Source organism: Pocillopora damicornis, chromosome 5 (assembly GCF_964200805.1).
Source record: "Pocillopora damicornis chromosome 5, jaPocDami1.2, whole genome shotgun sequence".
In the NCBI taxonomy this organism is placed as follows: Eukaryota; Metazoa; Cnidaria; class Anthozoa; order Scleractinia; family Pocilloporidae; genus Pocillopora; species Pocillopora damicornis.
In genome coordinates this window covers 2,036,885-2,054,036 of record NC_142674.1, presented here as the reverse complement: position 1 = coordinate 2,054,036, position 17,152 = coordinate 2,036,885, and the positions used below count along the sequence as shown (strand labels likewise).

At 41.3% G+C, this 17,152-nt stretch overlaps 1 protein-coding gene and 3 pseudogenes across 1 annotated transcript; 2 read left to right on the top strand and 2 right to left on the bottom strand.

Moving 5' to 3' along the window:
- Window positions 1-290: 290 nt before the first annotated feature.
- Window positions 291-2,861, bottom strand: LOC149044700 (uncharacterized; annotated as a pseudogene).
- A 300-nt stretch (window positions 2,862-3,161) lies between these two features.
- LOC113671298 (uncharacterized) lies at window positions 3,162-4,279 on the bottom strand. The gene is made up of 3 exons (XM_089207860.1): window positions 4,013-4,279; window positions 3,656-3,848; window positions 3,162-3,563 (listed from the first exon to the last, which is right to left on the bottom strand). Exons 1-3 carry the CDS (start codon window positions 4,162-4,164, stop codon window positions 3,162-3,164), a joined length of 747 nt encoding a protein of 248 aa, XP_089063986.1. The 5' UTR covers window positions 4,165-4,279.
- A 1,845-nt stretch (window positions 4,280-6,124) lies between these two features.
- Window positions 6,125-7,279, top strand: LOC149044699 (cyclin-dependent kinase 9-like; annotated as a pseudogene).
- Window positions 7,280-10,776: 3,497 nt separating this feature from the next.
- LOC149044698 (uncharacterized) lies at window positions 10,777-14,882 on the top strand (annotated as a pseudogene).
- The last annotated feature ends 2,270 nt before the right edge of the window (window positions 14,883-17,152 follow it).

Sequence of the window (17,152 nt, the reverse complement as noted above, 5' to 3'; positions counted from 1 at the left end):
TAAACTTGAAAAGCTTTTCGATATAACCTCTTGTGGCGATAAAAGCTGTTTTACAATCGAAATTAGTCTCGAATCTGTCGGCTAATTTGCTCATGTGAACGTTCTTTTGATCGACATAAGCTTAATACAACAGTGTACTAAGCAGTACCGCCCGATTGCTTCTCCAACACAACGTAAACGTAATAGATTGACACATATCTTAACCTTCTTTGCGTCTGGAAATATGTCGATATCACTTAACTATCAACTGCCGTTGTTTGACGTTTACATGCATTTTTTACGACACAGTTTTATCTGAAGTTGATGAAAGTAACTGTACACAAATTCACCGTTGCAGATAGCTTTAACTTCAGCCAGTTTAAGAGTTCTTCAATGTCACTGCGTTGAGACTGTGCTAGTAAGGCGCCTTTTGGTGGGTGGAGATGGCTATCCATTAAGATGATGTTGTCATTTGCATCGCTTACAAATGATATCGTTAAACCATGAATTATTGTAAAAGCAGCATTTGTGTTGGTAAGTCTTCTACTTAGGTGAAAACTCAAAGCAGATTCCTCACTTGAATTAGGCTCCTTGACAAAACAAACAGTTAACTCCTCTTCATAGCTTAAACTACCCAGGCTGCTTCTGACAAGAGGTATGGCTTCAACAACACCGAGATATGATGGTGATGGCATGAAACTGTCATATGCCTGATTTCCCCCCATTATTCATGACATGAAGGCTAGAATCCAGCTTGGAGTCAGTGGTTGATGGTTTTTCAATTGAAGGAGGTATTTGTTTGTTAAGTATGTCTTTGCTAAGAACAAAGAAATAACAGTACAAGCATTGTTGCCTTGACGACCCCCAATTGTTGACTGAGATAGGAAGGCTGGCAGTTCCCAGAATGTGACTGATTGTGTAGTTGAAGATGGAACATGTATTGAAGTGGATTGTGGTGGTACACTTAAGTTAAAAAACCGTTGTTGAGCTACTGATGGTGTTTGTTGTTGAGATTGATTGCGTGATTGTAATAGGTAAGGGCAGGTAATGCAAGAACCTCGAGATTTTCGGTGGCCAGGCTGCCCACAATGTGAACAGTGGTTTCTGCGTGAATTTGTGACAGAAGGGTGCCTTTCTGTGTTATGTCCTCTTTCTTGAGTACTGTGTGGAACACTTGGTTGTGGAATGTGTGGTATTTGTTCAAGATTTGTCGTTATCATATTCTCCCAGACATGGGACTTGTAAAAGTCGGAAGTCCTAGAAGTATGTATTTCTGGCTGGCTTTCAGGCTGTTCATGACTATTGTGGCTCTCTGCAGCGTTACGACTCATATCATGCTCTATAAGACCATTATTAAAGGATTCACTTAATTAGTTTACTCTTGATATAAAAGGATCCTTGCAAATAGGACATGGCATTTCATTTCTTTCAAGGCAGTCAAGGTGACAAGTGTGGAAACATGCAAGCTGTGTTATCTCTGAATTGCTTTCATTGTTGCAGCTCGGGAAGTCGCATAAGACATTGGGGTTTGGCTCAAGATTCTGTTTGATTCTGTGGTGACTGTATGCCAGTGGGAGAGACCTTGAGTCAATTACTGTGTTGCCAAATGATGGAAGGTTATATTTCGGCTCTCCTAGTAGTCTTCCATTGTTACCAATTTCTCTTGATACCTGTAAAATTGCGTGAAAGCTTATACTGAATCAGGATGGCATAAACCCAGTGTAACAGATTTCCTTATGACAATAGGGGTGTTTTATAACTTTTAAAATGAATCTTTCTGGTTTCTTTTCTGTATTTTGCAATGAGCTCTTAAAATAAAGTTGGCTTTTCTTTTTGAAAAAAATATGAAAGCCAACTTGCACTATTTTCATAAACTGAAGGGCACACAAAAAAAAGAGAATGAAAGTATTGAGTACTACTCAAGTGCTTTTCCAATTCATCCAACCTACCTGCTTTGAACTATGAAGATTTTTTGCAATAAGTTGCAACTTTTTTATTGTAAATTCTGTTGATCGTCCAGCAAGGAGAGTTTGATCCCTTTCACCTGTCCCTCTAAAATACTCTGGTACAAAATGTTTCTTGAATTCCATCTGTGTTTTGTTTGTGTTCAATAGCTTTGCATTCAACCTAATCCTTTCTGCTGGGTAATGGCGCTCAATGGAATCTCTTAAAAGAGAATGCCAGATTTCCACCTTTTTTTTCTGTTAAAAAAGCTAAGTTGCAGCGTTTAGTGCTGTAGTAATCCTTACTGTTGAGTTTTTGATGTGCAGTGTCACTTAAAAATGATAATGTGGATTTGTCATAATGACGTCTCCTCCAACAAATAAACAAAACAGCAAACCTCATTGTTTGAAGATAGTTGTCAAGGTTGGAGCTTCGAAAAATAACTGGATAATGAAAAAATAACAGTGGTATAACTTCTTCCATCAAGTACAGTAGACTAACATACTCAAGGTCTTTGCAAAGTTTAAATAAGGTCAAGACTTTAGAACATATCATTAACCAGCTGAGGAAAGCAGCAGCAACAAGGACAGCAATGCAGTCAGGTTTAGGTCTTTCTGGCATGGCAGAATTGAACAAATGCTTATGCAACTCTGCAAAAAAAATCTGTGCAGTTCAGCAGCAGTTTCATGGGCATTCAAAGTGACATGGAAAGGTCCTTGCTCTGGAATTAGAGACAACAGAGGACTGTCTGTGGGAACATCTACCAGCAACTTTTTCACATAATACCAACTTGGCCAATCGCCAGGAGATGGCACTAAGAAATTTTTCATGTAAATGATGAATGGAGGGCAGCACTGTTGTTCATGGTTCAGGGCTGATAGGTAGTCTTTCTTGCTGTACAGGTTGTGTTCCCATTCATCTATCAAAATACAATTTTTAATTGTAAATTAACGTGATCAAATTCTGTACCTAGTTTTTTTTTACTTTTAGCAGAATGTTTTTCAGCTCCTTTTGTGTTTAAACTTTAACCCATATGGTAAACATTTAGCTTGGACTGCCACCATTTTGACTCCCTTGATCCCCTCCATCCCCCAAAGAAATAAAATTTATAAGTCAAATTTCAAATTTTCATACTGAGCTTTGGGGAAATTATCAGGGCCTTACTCTTTCATGCTTGTTATACAGTATTGTTATACTACTCATAGATAAAAAATGTTGAAAGCTTTCAGCCCACAACACTATACTGGTAATGATAGAACATATTTTCCATTTGTTTCAGTCAGGTTATTGTACCTCAGTTCCTTTAACTGCTGTTGAACCTTGTCTGGTGCTATGGAATGGAATACAGTGGGCAATGAAGCAAGGTAAGTCTGGTGGTACTTTTCCAACAGAACAGTCATTTCAGCAACAATATAAGTCTTAACGATTCCACCTCTGCAAATGACATTCTGACCATTTTTTTTAATATAAGTAGTAATGTGTATTGTTGCTCCATCAACCGGACGGGCAACTGCCATGGCAGGCTGAATGTCCAATAAACTTGATGCCATATGAATTGCTGAACTGGCTTTATCATTTGGTGTTGTAGGTACATTTATAACATGGAAATCATCAATAAGATGAATAATAAGTTTTTTGGTCTGGAAAAAAAAACAAAAAACAAAAAACCAACAACAATAATGATTTTATTGTTTTCACTGTTTTATTGTTCATTCTATTTTTTCTACTGTACCTGGCAGGTTGTCTCCACTGTTTTGTCCACAACTTCCTTATGGTTTTTTGCCTGCTGCTGTCTAAACATGTCATTCCCACGTATTCCAGTGCTAAAGCCCAAGACTCTCCCTGCAGTCTGTGCAGATCTGGTTAACCCATGCATGGCAAGGAACATTCCAGCCTGTTTTTGGAAATGTGATGTTTTCTGGGATCTGAGGGAAATTGAGTGTCATTCCTGTTACCATACTCAAGAACAAAGGCTGGAATGGAAATTTTGTGAATTTTATAAAATGTTACAATTTTTTATTCTTTGAATGACAAAATATTAAGCTTGTACAATGTAATTTGACTGGAGTGGTTTTACAAAATTAAATACCTAAAGTAAGCTAACGTGTGAAGAAGTGCCACTGTTCTTTGCTGCTGTAAATGTGAGTGGCTCTCACTGGTAGCACGTCCATCTGCACAGGTTATTGCACTGATGAGGATGTCAAAGAGATGTGGTGCATGGGTTTCACAAAATGCCTGCATCTCTTTGGATCTGTATAGAGATTGACCCCCACTCTCATAGTGCCTGTACAAAGCTAACTGAAATTTTTCCACCAGCTCTGCAAAATTATCTAGAAAATGCAGTAGTAATATTTAAGACCAGACCCTGTGAGTTATGTAGAAATATTTTTAACACTGAACTTGTGTTTACTTGTAAAGAATGTGCACATTGCACAAACTTTTATCAGTGATAAAGGTATGTTGTTACCAGATTTGTGTTGTCCTGAAGTCATTTTACCCTGCGGGTGCAATCATAACTATGATTATTAGAAAATATGGCAGATTAGTTACTTTCTTAGATTATGTCCAGGCATAAGTGTGGTACTTACCATTGTTGATGTTGATGAGTTGGGTAGACCAGCCTGTGCACCAATTTCCTGACTCTCTGTTCAGCTATAGAATTATGGAAGAGTAGTAAGTTTTGGAGTATACATTTAAGTGCTGTAGCTTGTTAATCACATTGACTATCTATCAAGTCTGCTTGGCACTCCAACTTAATTTTGCAAGGCACTCATCTCCATTTTGCATTAGGATTTTTGTTTTAAGTTGTTGATCTTCTTGTGCGAACAAGGTGAGAATAAGTCATCATTTATTTATTTTTCATTATGTAATTTGTATGAAGTATGTAAACCTAGAGTAAGCGTCAAGAGAAGACAACTGTTGAATATCACTATTTACCGTTCTTCCCCTGACGGGCTTTTGGTAGGTGGTCTGTGTGGCAAAAGTTTTATCGGCGCTTCTCCGACAACTTGTGCACCACCGCGTTCCTGGTCGATAACTTTCTATACTTCTTCCAGCCTCGTCAAAAACTTTTTACAGTCTCGTGGGGATGGATGTCTTACTTAGTGTGGAAGAATGGGAAGGCAGCGGGCACGAGCACATATCGTTCCTTTTTCGTAATTGCATGTAGTGGAATTCACGTACAAAATTTCCTCGTTCGACCTCCGCCACTCGAGCCATTTCAGCATTTAAGTCAATTATCCTTCCTCGACAACTAGAGCTATGGCGTGTTTTTTCTTTCAGACAACAAACCTTTTCGACGGGCGGTTTGCCTACTGAGGAGGCGATTGAAACAAGTGCCATAACAATAACACGGGCTACGAAGTTCATTGCCATGTTACGACTGTTCCACTTCGATACTAAAATTCATGAATAATGCCAGGAATAATTTTTTTGTTGGAAAAGATATGTTGTAGAGCAGGTTCGAAAGAAACGTTCTTGAAAGTGGGAACCTTATCTGTTCAGGCTAGGGCTTATCCCCGCGAAATATAAACAAACAATGTGAATTTTAAAAATGCCGCCATATCCCCGCTATAGTGCTACTATGGAAATTTTGTCATTCCCATTCCTTTTCGCGCGTAAATTTTCGCACGCGTTTCAAGCACTTGTTTTGCCGCTGTGTCCTCTGGCCCAATACAACGCAGCAGCGGTCGGGCGACCCTAAAAGCTGGAACGGCGGAACGGCAGAATGGCGGAAAATGACCCCAAATCCTAAAACACGGAACGGATGGCAGGACATGTTGCACAAATTTTGTACAAAAACACTCAAGTGCTTGGCTCATTCATCCCCACGACGATAACGCGCATGACTAAAATTAAGTGTTACTAATTTTTTTTCTTTCACCGAGTGGTACGAATAATGATGAGCCATTATGCATGAAAGATAGCTGTGTTTTCGCGTTGTAAACCTCTTTAGTTACCTTTTGTTATGCTAAATTTGCCATGAGTTTTAGTCGCGGCATAAAAAGTCGCACAGCATGTGAAAACCAACTTGACATACCACATTACAATATAAACAATTGTAACTTTGATACGTTTCCTGGTCACGTCTGCATTGATTTATTGAAACAATTATATCTCGTATGCTTGTAAATGTGAGAACATCACAGGAACGTTTTCAGGCTTCTCAAAATATAACGACGTTCAGCCCCAGCTTCAAACTTAGACTAGCGTGAGAGCAAGCCCTCGTTACGAGCCCTTCAATACGAGCGTTTTTTCATCCACGAATAAGTTTTGGGACTTGAGTAACACTAGGTGAAGAGAGGTTTGCAGGGTGTCACGCGCGTGGGAATTTCTCATGGCGTGAAAAAACAAAAGAAAGTTAGCAGAAGGAAGACGTCAAGAAGAATTTGAAGAATGTCTTCGCGACCAGGTGTCCAAAACACCACCATCCTACTGTGAAATTTACGGCTTACATATCAGCGGAAGGAATAAACTTTCTGGACAAAAAAGAGGCTATTTCACCAATTCGTTCAGCGGATTTCTTCTGTTCCTCAACAAATTGCAAATCGTCAACTCTATGGCGTTTAAATTGCCCTTTCTGAAAGGGATGTGTAATTCAGACGGATCTTTGGATTGTCATGGTTTACCATTATTCGCATGGAAGCAGTTGCGAGACAAAGAAGAGGCCATCGGTCGAGGATCCTATGGTTTGATTTTTGTGGCGAGAAACAATTCTGAGAGGGTCGTAATCAAAAAACTGTTAGGTGAAGACGAGAAGGAAAAGCGTCTTTTCCTCAAAGAGGCAAAAATACTCCATGGGATTAAAAGTGAACATATCCTTAGGTTTCAGGCCGTGTGCATGGAACCGTGTGCAATGATGCTTGAATATTTGTTTTTCGACTTCGCTCCCTTCGGCAGTTCAGAAATTGTCAGCAGTCTGGACCGACTTTTACAATATATTCACATTAATGAGGCAATCGACCAGTTTCCACTTCAAGAAAAGATCGCCCTCGAAACGGCGATAGGGCTTGCGCATTTGCATGACCTTAGGATCGTCCACCGTGATATAAAGCCTGCCAATATACTAATCTCCAACCAGCATTATTGCACTTTAAAAGACAGCCACGAAATTGAGAATGCTTTCCAAACTAGGCCGATAATTTGCAAGCTTACTGATTTTGGAGAAAGCCGATCCGTCATTAATCAAACAAATAATGTGTGTCGCATGGTTACGAACAATGTTGCCCGTGGAACGCCCGCTTATCGTGCACCAGAAATATTTTGCCAGAACGGATCAGCTCTGTCCTTAGTAGACCTAAAGGCTGTGGATATCTGGGCCCTTGTTTCGTGTTGTTCTATACTACAAGAAACTTAACACGCCATGTTGGAGGTACGCAACTACTAGCAGTGAAATCACTGCATATTTTTTTAATTAAGCCAATAACCAAATAAGGTAAGCTGTCAATCAAATTATACATATCGTAACATCTCCCTTCTCTTAAAAAAATAACTACACAAGAATGAACTGCAACCTAAACAAATCATAATAAACATTACAAACAAAATGCCTCTGCGATGTTCTTTAAAGTTGCTTTTAGCGGAGCAACAGTAACAACAATGAACTTTTTTTTTTTATTATTTTTTAAAACTAGCAGTCCTTTCTTCAAGTCGTTACAAAGTCTTGGTATCTTGATGGTGGTTTCACAATCCTTGTTCTGGTCCTGAGTACTTTGGGAGAAGCTGGAACTTCTGGTGATTTCATCTGTGGAGCTGTTTGAGTTTCAGGAGCCATGGCAGCTGTCTTTGAAACGGGTGGGCTGGCTTCAAAGGTTGTAGTTGAGGCAGGTGCTGGTTTTAGGCTTTACCTGTTTCTCCGTAATGTTTCACTAGAGGTCTCCACCAAATAGGAACGATCAGATAGCTTCTTTACGCATGTTCCACTCTTCCAAGGCTGGTTTCGCTCCTGAGGGGCAACCCTCACTTCCTGGCCGATTTCTATCTCTGGCAGTGTTCTTGCTGTACGATCCTGATAGTACTTCGCCTTTTGTTTCTTCACTTTGATCTTCTCGTTCACTCCCTCAAGGACTTTTGGTTGCAGTAGGCTAGTGGCTGTTGGCAACAGTGTTCTGGTTCTTCGTGACATGAGGCGCTAAGTGGGGCTTGACTTCATACCTTCAGTGGGAGTGTTGCGATAATCGAGAAGAGCAAGCCAAGGGTCTCTATTATCTTTAAAAGCTTTTTTGAACAAACTCTTGACAATTTTAACAGCAGATTCTGCTTTGCCATTAGATCTCGGGTATCTTGGTGAGAAGGTCACGTGCTTGAACTCCCAATCTGTTGCGAACTGCATAAATTCCTGGCTGACAATCTGTGATCCATTATCGGTGACAAGGCAGTCTGGGATGCCATGGCGACTGTATTGTTCCTTTACGAACTGTATCACTGAACTTGATGTTGTGTCAGGTAATTCGGCTACTTCGATGAAGTCAGAGAAGTAATCCACTAGAGCAATGTAACTCTTGCCATGAAGAATGAAGAGTTCGGCTGCGACTCTGCTCCATGGTCTTTCAGGAATCCCATGTGTCTGTGTCAACCCCGTATGGTTGAGTTACCTTCTGAATGATGCCTCTCTTCTCCAGGTCTGACAGCTTGTCTTTTACCTCGTCGTGAAGCGCGACTGGTACACGTCTGGGTGTGTGTTGGATTGGTTTTATGTTGTCGTCTGTCACCAACGAGGAGTTACCGATGTGTCTTAGGCCATCAAAAACATCTTTGTAACTGCTTAAGATCTTTTCCTTTGTAAGAGGGAGGTCTGCCATATTTTCCACCATGTTCACACGTTCCGGAGGGGTGAAGTTGAACTTCAGAAGACCCATTCGCTCACAGGCTTCAGCAGATAGCAAAGGTTTGTTTGTGCAGTCGACCACTTGAAACTTTAGGGTGTGGCATTTTCCTTCATGTTCTGCAGTTAGGTGTGTTTCTCCCAGGGTGCGCATGATTGATCCATCAAACAATCTAAGCTTGAATGAACTGTGGTTAAGTGGAGGTGATCCGTTCTGCAACAGAATAGACAGATCTCGATGACTGATCACGTTGTACGAGGCACCGGTGTCTAGTTGGCACTCCATAGACGTCTTGTATTTGTCTTGAATGCAGAATGTTAACTTGGCAAGGACTTGTTTACCTTTACCGGCGATTGCGGCGACTACATCAACTGTGAGAACTGAGAGATCAGAATCCGAGTCGTTTTCATCTCCGACAGTATTAACTTGATCTCGTCGCATTGAATTACAGACCGACGCGAAATGGTTGCTTTTCTTGCACTTGTGGCACGTTGTGCCGAAAGCAGGACAATCTTGCCTCTTGTTGTGCATCTGTTTACCACAATACTTGCATTTTCGCTTCGAGTTTCCTTTCTCGAGTTTAGTTTTGAAGTCGAGTGTTTTCTTTTTCAAGTCTTATGCGGGCGGTTTCTTTGTTGTTCTTGACGAGCGGCGGCCACTTTGTTTACACATGTTGACTTCTTCATGAGGTTTCTTTTCTTCGTTTTCCAGGCTCTTCAATTGCGGCTTCGTAATTTCGTTTGATTTACACATTTCTATGGCTTTTTGCAACGACAAACCTTTCTGCCTGAGTAGTCTGCCTTTCAAATCCCTATCTTTCACTCCAATGACAAGCCGATCGCGAATTAATTCGTCAGTTAACGCGCCAAATTCACAAGATGAAGCGAGTTTTCGAAGTCGATTGACAACGACGTCCACACTTTCTTCTACACTTTGTACACAGCTGTTGAACACGTATCTTTCATACACAACATTTCGCTGAGGCTTAAAGTGCGCTTCCAAACCATCCAAACATCCTTTCACGGTTGCTTGTTGTTCGGCGGTCAAGCTCAAATTTCTTAAAATTTGTAAACATTCTTTTCCCATAATCGAACGAAGGGAAGCCAGGCGAACTGACATTTGCTGCTGACAGAGTTCCGTGGCAATTTCGTAATCTTCGTACTGTTGTCGGAAGAACTCCCAATTAGACGCTTTATCCCCCTTGCAGACCATTACTTGAGGCACTGGAAAATTCGACGGCACGAATCGGGGACCATGTGCTTGACTCACAACGGCAGCGGTACCACTCGCACTCGGTGTGGGAGGAATTTCTGGTTCAGTATCCGACATCTTCGCTTGCTTTTCGACTTCAAAAAAATTCAACTTGAATTTAACTTACGAGCACGGTATAACTTTACTCCTGACACCATGTTTCGTGTTGTTCTATACTACAGCTCACTCGGATCACTATTGCATGCAACATGCAGTAAATTGCCTCCGACTTCGCAAATTATCCGAATATTGTACGCGTTTCCATCCGAAAGACAGGCCAGATGCAAAATACATAGCAATCGCTCTGACGAAGGGCTAACGCTCGAAACGTCAGCTTTTTTACTCTTTACGGTGGCTAATTTACGTTTTCAACCCAGTTGTTAACACTAAATTACCTTCTAAAGAGTGAGTAGACACACAGCTAAAGGTTTGTTTCTTTTTAGTCCCTTTTGTAGTCACAAGACAACTGTAAGTGAGGATATCAAAGTACCTTCAAGTAAGTAACATTTCATACCCTTCAGCTATCGAAATGAGGGAAAACTTTAATACATATGCTAATTCACTTGATTGTGGCAGAAGATTAGAAATGGGTCTATGTAACAATCGGCTTCTTCACTTCTTCTTGTCTCAAAGCGTTCGATTTTCCACACAGGTGTTGATGATTACTTGAAAGAAGAGGCACATTGTGTACAAGTATGTAACCTTTTTATAATGTGGTGCCTAGGTTTAAAAAAAAACCAAATAATTCTGGCTACACTTTCGACTAATTTTACCAAATATGGTGGAATGGTGCCCGTTAACCACCAGAATCCCTCTTCTCGTATGTAGAGTGAACTCAGCAACTCTATCTTAATAACCAATAAATATACTACTATAGATGTTTATAGTAATTTGTTTCTGCTTAACTCTGTAGGGGAATGATTCCTCCCAATCACCTTCTAAATCTCCTGTGAAGAAAAAAGTAAAGAGGTATACTGTTTCCTCAATTACCATATGCTTTTACGTCTTTTATGCCAGTATGCTTTTTGACTTATTTTCTATGTGGCTTCCCAGGTATCAAACCGCCATCAAGGTGGAACAGGAATTTGGTTAAAGAAAGTTAAACCTTGACCTGTCCAGGTAAAGAGTCTTGTTAAAAAAAGAAATCACACATGTCATCTTAAATGCATCAATTTGAAAACATTCCTCATCCAAAAATCGTCCCATGCATATTATATATCAATGAAAGGTTTGTAAAGTACAGATTATGAATTCCAAACAACAAAAGTTCTCACAGTCTTTGTGTTGGTAGGTGCGCGCAAACCTTTAAACACAAAACTGACGGTGTTTGTTTAACTGAATTAACGGCTTCCACGTTAGCGCGGACATCCAAACAAACTGGAAAGATTTACTCAGCAGATACTAGGCCAACAAAGCGTGTGAGGATTTTCGACATTCCAATGAGTTCTTGAGAAAACAGCTATTTTGAGGTTGGACAATATTACACCTTTCAATATATAAAGTTATTCGTTCGTTAAGATCGTGGTGTGTTCTGCAATAAGTTAATGAAATAAACCCCGATTGACAGGGCGTTAGAATTGTAGACCTGGTTTTTGGTAACTGGTCAGGATATAGAAAGGGGCCTTAAAGTGTTTTTTTCTGTAAGTGTGTTGTTTCGAAGATGATCCCCACTGTATTAGATTGGTTGGCTAGGGGATCTTTCACCCATACCAAACGCCCCTGTGTGCTTCTTTTTCAACCGAAAAATGCTAATATTTTTTATAATTATTTTTAGGGTTGAGTCTGAAAATGACGACTCTGAAACATTTGTGAGCGGTTCTGAATCCCAGGATCACAGTGAAGCTGCGTCTTTTTATCTTGGTGATAAACACATACCGGTTTATGCCTCAGAGATGAAGGAATTGTCAAACAGCGACATTACACGGCTATTACTAGATCCTCCTGAAGATAAAGTCGCTTCGAAACCACCCGTAAAGTGTCAAGAAAACAAAATTTTCATCATTGATAAAAAGTCGCCGTATTTTCGAAACCTAGACGACTGGAAAGCAGATGGCCTTGGAGTCTACAAAAACGATGGAACTCATGTTATTGCGTATTACGAGGACAAGAATCCGGAAATCCGCTGGATATCCAAAACAAAATCAGAAGATTGCAAACGCTCCACAGTTCTTCTCAAGAGAACGTACTGGACGCACGCACAACATCCTGGTTTCCGCAGAAGAGCTTATGAAATACTCAGATATAGTGGGCACAGCTTTACGCCCGAGCGATTCGTACTTTTACAGTACAGTTTCAGCGGAAAACTACATGCGATCACGACCAAACCACACGGCAATTCTGAGTCCGAGAAAGCTTTTACTCGCACCAAACCTGGAGTTTTGGAGAGCATCAAGGGAAAGGTGAAAAGTTCTGCTCCTCCGTCCAAAGTGTATGACGAAGTGTTTGAAGAGGCTGGGGGCCAACTCAAGGTTTGCAGTGTCTCAGATGTTCCCAGAAATAGAAAGCAAGTGGAGAACGCAAAATATAAAGGAAGGGAAGTTCCAAGTCAAGACCAGTTATACGACCTAACCCTGGCGTCTGATAGGCAAGTTCAGGATGTTAAGCGGTTTTGTGCCAATACAACTGAAAAATTTTCAGTGCTCTCGATCGACACAACTTTCAGCATTGGCGACTTCTATGTGACACCTACAACCTATAAGCATCTGCTGCTGGACGACAGGAGAACTGAAAACCCCCTTTTTTACTTGGGCCAACACTAATACACACGAGAAAGGACAGCGACACCTTCAGCTACTTTGGAGCTACACTTACAGGACTTGAAAACGGCACCAGAAACATACGATTTATAGGGTCAGACCGAGAAGATGCCGTTGAGAAGGGAATGAGTCCTTATTTTGCTGTTGCAACATGGCTTGCTTGCAAACGTCACGTAGTAGAGGACTGTAAAAGGAAGCTTCGCTCGTTAGGAATCTCATCAGAGTACCTTACAGCTTTTCCACATGACATATTTGGGTCTGACGCCAACCATGAAAGAGGGCTCATCGATTCCGAAGGATGCATGGACTTTGATGCTAAACTTGAGAGTTTGGAAAACGTGTGGAATTCAAGAGAAAAAACATCAAGGGGTACAGCACTCTCCGATTCAAGCGAAGCAGAATTCCACAAGTATTTTGTCACACGCGTTGCGGAAGACATGAAGAAGAAGATGATTTCCCACGTTAGAAAACGTGCTGGCCTAAGGGAAGCCTTTTTTTACAACAACGTAGCAGAGTCCAAACATCAGCGGATAAAAGCACGAAAAGGGCAGATGTACGGGGAAAGAAAACTCGCCTGGACTGAAGTAGTTGACTTGCTAAAATCTATTTCTGAAGAGGAGGAAAGGAATTGCCAAAGGGCTATTGTGGATAAGGGTCCTTTCAAGATAAGGCAGCAATATAGTTCCAAGCTTCATGTTCCCTTCTCCACCTACATCGGGAAGTCGCACGCCCAAAAGGAGAAGATCAATAAGAGAGTTCATGGAATTTCAATGGAGACATTTTTACAACTGGAAGAAGGCTCGATCAATAATGCAAAGGCTAAGAACAAGAATCTGACCAAATGCACTTACAAGAATATGCCAAAGTCGATCGGTGATCGATCGACCTGGAGAAGCCGAACGTAAAAGAAAACGTAATCCCCAGTCCGAGCGTTCAACTAGCAAATACACAGAAAGAGTTCCTACCCCTCAGGAACCAACACTTAACACCAATACCTTCAAAGTTAAATGGCTCAAGAACTCGAGGGTTTACAGATGTTATGGGTGTCGGCAAAACATCCGTCCCTAACCTCAGAAAGGCGAAACGGAAGTTGTTCCTCCACCACCTTGGGACTTTGTTCTCGCACGACTGGAACTCCGGCTAATCCCTAATGGTACTGGTGAGCTGAAGATGTCCATAAAGCCGGAACCAGAGCATTATCACCCAAAATTGTCCTGTATTCGCAACGCCCACGGCAAAAAGTATTATCAGTTGGTGGAAGTAACGGATGCTGACAAGGAGGCGATGGATGATATTCATCTTCGGCATTTACGAAGCGAGTTCGGTCTATGAACAGTCTGCGCAATCGTGGCTACGAGGCCATAATTACCGTATTTTCTCAAATAAGGGCTCACCCCCAACGCCTTCAGACTCAACTACAGCACAATCAGTGCAGGTTAATAATCTCCTATTAAGTGCCCCCCTCGATTAAGTTCTCTTCTTGTAAGAGCCCCTTCTTTTAGCCAAAAATTTAGATGAGCGCTCGGGTGCTTATTCGAGGAAATACAGTACTTTTCAAGCCCACTCGGCTCAGTTTGGTTTATAATGATAGAAAAGTAATAGTATTTCAAATACCTCGGTGTTTGTGTTTTTATGTAAGCGATTGTAGCAAAAGTTTTCGCTCGAGTCGACCATTGTTTATGTTATAAGACGAAACCTGTGTGAACATGATTCGTAGACAGGTCCCGTCAATGTTAGTTATTGCTGAAATTATTTCCAGTTTTTTTAAATCAACATCATTCTCACTTTTAAATTAAGCAACCGTGTGGCATATTTTGTCTAAAATTCACTCATCATTATTATTAGGGTTAGTTGGTGAAACCTGTGTTAAGATGACTGACATTGACAGGCCCCGTTAATATTAGATAATGGTATTCCTCGTTGATTTAAGCTCGATATATTTTCACTGATAATGTCGGAGTTTTAGTTAAGATTGCGTTAACAAGAAGTAAGTCAACGCTTGTGATTGCATCACTGCATGTGGACAAAGTCAAACCCTGACAAGCCTAAAGTCAATTTTACTCAAAAAACAGAGGTTGATAAATTAGTTAATGGACATCCACAGCATGATATTAAACATTATTACGAGCAAAGATATTTTTTTTCCGGTATTGACTTAATATCCGCGGAAGTCATCCTCCTTAGGGGAAATTAGTGTGGGTACACTTGATTTTTATTTGGCTCTCTTGATCCTTTGGCCTTGCCTATAATTCCGTCTTTTAGGCTTTGGGGTAATTTTCCGCCATTCCGTCTTTTAGGAGTTGCTGCTAGCAAATAACTGGAAAAAATGGGGTCAAATCCAAGGGAAATTGGGTCTTGTTCGAGTAAGCCGGGTTTCGAGTTCGCCGGGTTCGAGTTAGCGGGGTTCTAGTGACAGGATCTATTCTCACCATGCAAATTAGACGAATTAGTGAAATAGCCTTTTTTCGTCCAGAAAGTTTATTTCTTCCGCTGATATGTAAGCCGTAAATTTCACAGTAGGATGGTGGTGTTTTGGACACCTGGTCGCGAAGAGATTCTTCAAATTCTTCTTGACGGCTTCCTTCTGCTAACTTTCTTTTGTCTTTTCATGCCATGAGAAATTCCCATGCGCGTGACACCCTGCAAACCTCTCTTCACCTAGTGTTACTCAAGTCCCAAAACTTATTCGTGGATGAAAAAACGCTCGTATTGAAGGGCTCGTAACGAGGGCTTGCTCTCACTCTAGTCCAAGTTTGGAGCTGGGGCTGAACGTTGTCATATTTTGAGAAGCCTGAAAACGTTCCTGTGATGTTCTCACATTTACAAGCATATGAGATATTATTTTTCCAATAAATCAATGCAGACGTGACCAGGAAACGTATCAAAGTTACAATTGTTTATTGTAGTGTGGTATGTCGAGTTGGTTTTCATATGCTGTGCGACTTTTTATGCTGCGACTAAAACTCATGGCAAATTTAGCATAACAAAAGGTAACTAAACAGGTTTACAACGCAAAAACGCAGCTATCTTTCATGCATAATGGTTCATTATTATTTATACCACTCAGTAAAAGAAAAAAAATTAATAACACTTAATTTCAGTCATGCACGTTATCGTCGTGGGGATAAATGAGCCAAGCGCTGGGTGTCTTTGTACAAAATTTGTGCTACTCGCCCTGACATCCGTTCCGTGTTTTAGGATTTGGGGTCATTTTCCGCCATTCCGTGTTTTAGGACTTGGGGTCATTTTCCGCCATTCCGTGTTTTAGGACTTGGGGTCATTTTCCGTCATTCCGCTATTCCGCCATTCCGCCATTCCACCATTCCACCATTCCACCATTCCACCATTCCACCATTCCGCCATTCCACCATTCCGCCATTCCGCCATTCCGCCATTCCTCCATTCCGCCATTCCGCCATTCCGCCATTCCGCCATTCCACCATTCCACCATTCCACCATTCCGCCATTCCGCCATTCCGCCATTCCACCATTCCGCCATTCCGCCATTCCCCCGCTCCGCCGCTCCGCCGCTCCACCGCTCCGCCGCTCCACCGCTCCGCCGCTCCACCGCTCCACCATTCCACCGCTCCACCATTCCACCATTCCACCATTCCACCATTCCACCTTTCTACCATTCCACCGTTCCAACTTTTAGGGTCGCCCCAGTGCCCAACATTTATTTCCAAGAACCTCTCGGTTATCCAACATGATCACGATACCGAAATAATGATTATCGTTACTTCTTAATTGGCCCTGAAATAATGAATAGCATTATTTCATGGCATGTGTGAGACCTTCGGGCTCGAAGCTTGGGAACTAGTATACAGGGAAAGATAAAAATATTAAACTACTGAGATCTCCTTCGCCGCCGTACGCCGCCATTTTATCTTTCCCTGTAAACTAGTTCCCAAGCTTCGAGCCCGAAGGTCTCACACATGCCATGAAATAATGCTATTCATTATTTCAGGGCCAATTAAGAAGTAACTATAATCATTATTTCGGTGTCGCGACCAGATCGGTCAGCATTAGATTCCACCCACCAAAACCACCTCGGTCGAGAGGGACTGAGATGGAATGATGGACAACTCATGACTTGTGATAAGAATACATGAAAGTCATATATTTGTACTGCGGAAAATACATTTTAAGCAAATGAAGATCATCGCAGTATATACTCAACTTAAGCAGCTGAGAAATAAGGCCTGAAAAAAATTCAGGCCTGAACGGGAATCGAACCCATGACCTCTGCGATACCGGTGCAGCGCTCTAACCAACTGAGCTATCAAGCCAACTGGGAGCTGATCAATTGTGAGTTCGTTATATACCCGTAGATGGAGAAGGTGTGATAAGAATACATGAAAGTCATATATTTGTACTGCGGAAAATACATTTTAAGCA